This window comes from Montipora foliosa, chromosome 12 (assembly GCF_036669935.1).
Source record: "Montipora foliosa isolate CH-2021 chromosome 12, ASM3666993v2, whole genome shotgun sequence".
In the NCBI taxonomy this organism is placed as follows: Eukaryota; Metazoa; Cnidaria; class Anthozoa; order Scleractinia; family Acroporidae; genus Montipora; species Montipora foliosa.
The window spans coordinates 28,992,749-28,997,748 of record NC_090880.1 but is presented as its reverse complement, the minus strand read 5'-3'; the positions used below and the strand labels follow the sequence as shown (position 1 = coordinate 28,997,748).

At 40.8% G+C, this 5,000-nt stretch overlaps 1 protein-coding gene across 1 annotated transcript in view; it reads right to left on the bottom strand.

The window, feature by feature from the left end:
• LOC137981094 (TNF receptor-associated factor 4-like) overlaps positions 1–3,563 on the bottom strand; it is a 20,883-nt gene extending 17,320 nt beyond the window's left edge. The window contains exon 1 of the mRNA XM_068828445.1: positions 3,391–3,563. Within this exon, the coding sequence (XP_068684546.1) occupies positions 3,391–3,563 (173 nt within the window). The remainder of the gene's footprint in view (positions 1–3,390) is intronic.
• Positions 3,564–5,000: the final 1,437 nt, after the last annotated feature.

Genomic DNA, 5,000 nt, shown 5'->3' with positions numbered 1-5,000 from the left:
GAAGAGAAAGCCTACTGCTAATGATGCAGCAGATTGTATCGATATGATGCTCCCAAGACATGTCACTGTCTATCATAACGCCCAGCAACTTGGCATAGTCCACTTGCTCAATAGATCTACCATCGATTTGAACATTGAGTGCCGAGCTGGTTAAAGTACGGCGTTTCTGCAGGGTCGTAATTAGTAAAGATTTAGTTTTGGTTGTGTTAAGTGACATTCGATTATTATCAGCCCACGTAGATACAGTTCTCCACAGATTTCTTTCACCCGAAACGTTAGTCTTAAATTACATATTTTATTGTATCAGCTACCATCATTAAATCTTTATACTGAGCATCTTGCCTAAACTTAACTTATTTAAATTTGTCACTTAAAAAACAAACTTTAGGTAACTATTTACAAGGCGTAAAGTAAAATCCAAACGTTTTTGACACTAGGTCATCATCAGGTAAAATTCGACCCTAGTGATGATCTAGTGTCGAAAATGGTTGGTTTTAATTTTTAGAGCAGTTATCAAATGACTGTTGAAAGTAATTATTGTAGTAATTTTTGGCCGGCATTTATGCATTCGGTCTATAGTTGGTTTGCACCAAACGTCACAGCAGTCATGTTGGTGCACTGACTACTGTTTTGTGCAACGACTTGGGCGTCTGATCACGTGATTGAAAACCATCTAAAAGGTCATTCGTTCCTAAGGTCTGTCTTTATCCTCTCCTCCAAATTGTGCGTATCCAGCAAATTTAGAAGTTAGCTTAGAATTGGCAGGGTATTCTGCAGTTAAGCCGTTTCATTTATTCATTGGTATTATAAATTGTCTTAGTTCATGTAATTATTGTTGCAGTTTCTTCATTATTTTATACCACAGCATAATATTCACACGTGCACTTAAAACATGGCAACCGCATCTGCCGAGAAATATTTTAAAACCTTACGCGTGTCGTGTGTTCGTGAAAACCTATATCCTCAATGCTACTATTTATTATTTTCTTATGTAGAGGCTACGCTTTAATATCTTTGCGCCATAAAGACGAACATAATTTACGGATTACTCACTATAAAAGTGCAAGACGGGGAGATAGACTATTGATCGAGTTAAGAGTTGAGTCGAGTTTGAGTTGAGTTTGAGTTAAGATTGAGTTAAAATTGAGTTAATATTGAATTACGGTTTTTGGCTTTTTTGGCACTTAAAACTAATCAATATTCAGTAGAAGTCACTGGGAAGACCATGAAACATCGTTTTCGAGAAGTGCACAGATGTATATTTGCGAAATGGAACTGATCAAAACAATTTTGAAATTTCATGCACGGCAGTATTCTTGTTTACCAGTTTACCAGTTTCAGCAATTGGACTCCTTCGATTTGACTACTGCCTGTTTTGCTGTTATGTGGTCTCATCGATCAGTAGTCCCTTCAGAAGATTATTTCAAGCCGACCACATGGCTCATGAAAAGATCAGACCACAACAACGTACTTTTTGGTGTGTGTGATCTTGAACATCCAGTGAACATCCCACAGAGTTTATGAACATTGAAGGTTGTGACCTTATTCGCGAAGACTTGAAAGTCTAACCATTTGAGGATGTTATTACAAAGGCAGCACTTTCTCCCCGGTTATAAGACCCTGAGTCAGCCCTGAGTGTTGCGGGTCCGACCCGGCGGAGTCGAACTCACGATCTCCTGCATAACAATTGAGCCACCAGGGTCCACCAGCGTGCGGTTGTTCCTTCTAGCGATCAAGTCTATCGACGCAGAAAAGATGTCTTCTTGGCTTTTGGGATTTACTGTTAAGCCAGTTTATGGCCCTGGCGGCTAAACGATGAAACGTACCGTTTGTCGTCCGGCAGCGTGGTTTTCATGATCGGTTATCACACAGAACGTTATCGGAACAAGTGAGCCGCATGAGGGTTTATGGGAATCCGGAACCTGGAACGCGTTTTTCTTCGAAGCAAAAACAAAAGAAAACGTGCACGAAAAACTAAAATCAATGAACAAGTGAATAAATAAATAATGAGAAATAACGGTAAACTGCTTTATGCAACATGATTTAAGGGCCCACTGACGTATTTTTTGGGGTGCGTGCTAAGGATGTAATGGTTAAGTGATTTGAGAGAATTTGGCATTATTTTGGTCAGTTTCCAACTTTTGTAAGCCAATGACCCTAAATATGACGTCATCATACCACGCCCATGGTCACGTGACCAATTAAAAAAACTCTAAATTTGTCTCCGTGCTACGCAATTTGGGTATTTAATCGATGGTTTGATAATTTGTATTCGTTTTTGCATCCAGCCAAGCATGGTTTTATTTTTATTTTGAAAAATGTTCTTTTTAAAGACATAAACGATACTGAAATACCCATAACTTTTTCAAAAAAGATGATTTTAAAAAATCAATGCTTAGCTATATTCTGTATTTGGGGGTGAAACGTACCATGTAAAAAAAAATTTAATTCAATTTAAAACCACCGGAAATTTAGCTTTTTTCTCAAACCGAAAGTCAGTTCGTTTACGCATGCGCAGTTGATCTGTGAACGAGCGCGAGGAAGGGCGAGGATAATCGTCTTGACGTATTGATTTTTAGAATTTTAGCGGTTGTGAGCAAAAAGCGTAGTGCGGGCTCACTTCGTCAGATGTTTTCCTCTTTTGTTTACGGCGTTCTTGTGATGATCGACCGTGATGCCGGACGACGAATACAGTTCATCGTTTAGCCGCCTAGCCGGCTCTAACTGGCTTAACAAAAAAGCCCATGTATCCCTCTAAGAAGACATCGTTTTGACCTCGATAGACTTAACAGCAGCAACGAGAATGAAACCGTGAAAGGTTTAATAATTATAAGATTCTTTTGATCATTGGAAAGCCATGCCATTTTGCAAACTTTCTTGCAAATATATCTTTCAACGCTATCGATATTTTTTTAATTGCAAAAAACGCCAAAAACTATAACTCAATCTTTACTCAAACTTAACTCAAACTCAACTCAAACTCAACACGACTCGATGAATAGGGAATTTAAGATCTACGACGGCGACGGTCGACGAAAACGTCACCTCAAAATATAATTTGGCTCTATCGTAAGTCTTTCGCGATTACAGTCTAGTTCGCGTCGTTCAATGTGGGCAAAGTATCCTAAAAATAAATCGGTACGAGCGGTTTCAAATTTAAAATAGAGAACGAAGGATTCTCTGTTACATGCTTACATTGTCGTCAAAACTTCAAATTTGGCGATTTCACGTCGTCGTTATGCAGATACTTGCTAAAATCCGTGCTGCACGTGCAGCACGATTATTTATGCGCTTTTAACCAATGATGTTATTGCTTTGTCGCGTTGTCGTAGTCGTAGCCGTCGTGGTTTCTTAAATTCCCTAATAGCCGATCCCCAAGACGGGAATTACCTCATGAAATGTTCCTCAAGACACTGTCTGCAGAATCGATGACCGCACACTCCCGTTTGAACCGCCTCCTTTAGCGGCAGCTGACATATTGGACAAAGCAAATCATCTTCCACGGCATCTACAAACTTGTCGTCGTATCCGCTAGGCAAAGGTCTGACTTGAGCTTCCGCCATGATTTGTCATTCGTTTGTGAGATTTCACGCAACGCTCCCCTCCGAATCCCTCCCCTCACCTTACCGAGTGTTGCGTGACATCGCAAAAGAGGGCTGCGAAGGAGACTAGCTCGTTACGGGATACAAATCAACACCCTGTGTTGCCCTCGCCCGTAAGGACAGAACACAAGGCAATATGCAATTCAAGAAGGTTTATTTGGGAATTGCCATTTTACAACCAAAACTCCCTCTTGGCATTGCGCGTAGATCATATCCCTGATGATAACGTCACTCGCATGAACTTCCGTTTTCGATTTATGACAACGCGCAAGAAAGTTATGGATACCGCGTAGTAAAGAAAAGATATACATTGTTGCAAATTCAACACAAGTGAAGTTTTCTTTTTACTTCTTCTTGTTTAGAAACAATGCCTCGATTTCCAGACAGGACCTAAACTGACAAGTTTGTTGGTTTTGCCTCCACCGATTTCTTCTAGCTCCTTAGTAGCACTTGGAGTAAGGGACTGGTTATAAAGTACCGGAGGGGGTGGACCGGAGAAATCCAATTGTGGAAGACACATTTTTAGTGGCCCACCCCTCCTAGTGAAACAAAATTCAATGTATAGCCCACCCTTGAATCCAATCAGAAAAATTAGTGGCCCACTCCCCTCATGCCTCTATTCTCGCGTTGCCATCCACACCACTCCTGTAGACAGTTTTTTTGCACTTTAGGAGTGCAAGCGAGGGACTGTGCAGTAATTACCTGGAGGAAGTGGCAACAGTAGCACTATAATGTTATTCAATGAAAAAGAAAGATGCCAATGTTAGCACACGCGGCATCATAATTTAGCAGAATGAAAAACGCAACTGTTGAAATTTTAATAGCAATGGGAGGAGACTTTTTTCAAGGGGGGAGAGGGTTAGCCTTAATATTATCATTATGTGAGGGAAGGTTGAAATTAATTTTTGCTTCATGAGAGGGGGGGTATGACTTAGTTGACTGTTTCCCAGTGCCCCCCTCCAGGTAATTTTTGCACAGTCCCTGAGTGCTGAGGGCCCCCACTGACAGAGCTGGAGATTCTAGAGGGAGGGGGGTGGGGGGGGGGGGGGCTGGGGTTTGCTCCTATATTGCATTTTGTGCATTTTACATAAAAATTCAAATAGAATAGCCCTTTTCACCTGTGATGATGTGTGATGATAGTTTCACTTACAACACAGACCAGGCGCGTAGCGTGGTCATTTTTTCAAGTACGCACAAGTACATATGATCTAGAAACCTAAGTAAACTGAGCGAAAACTACTGCGTTCTTTATTTCTTGTCGAAATAGTTATGTGAATACAAGCAAAGAACAAAGCGTCTTGCCCTTATTTTGAGCAAAATTGGTGCAAACAAAACACTGTTTTGGTTGTGCTAGCGTGACTGGAATTGTCAAGAACGTTCTCGGAACGTCGCTCCTTT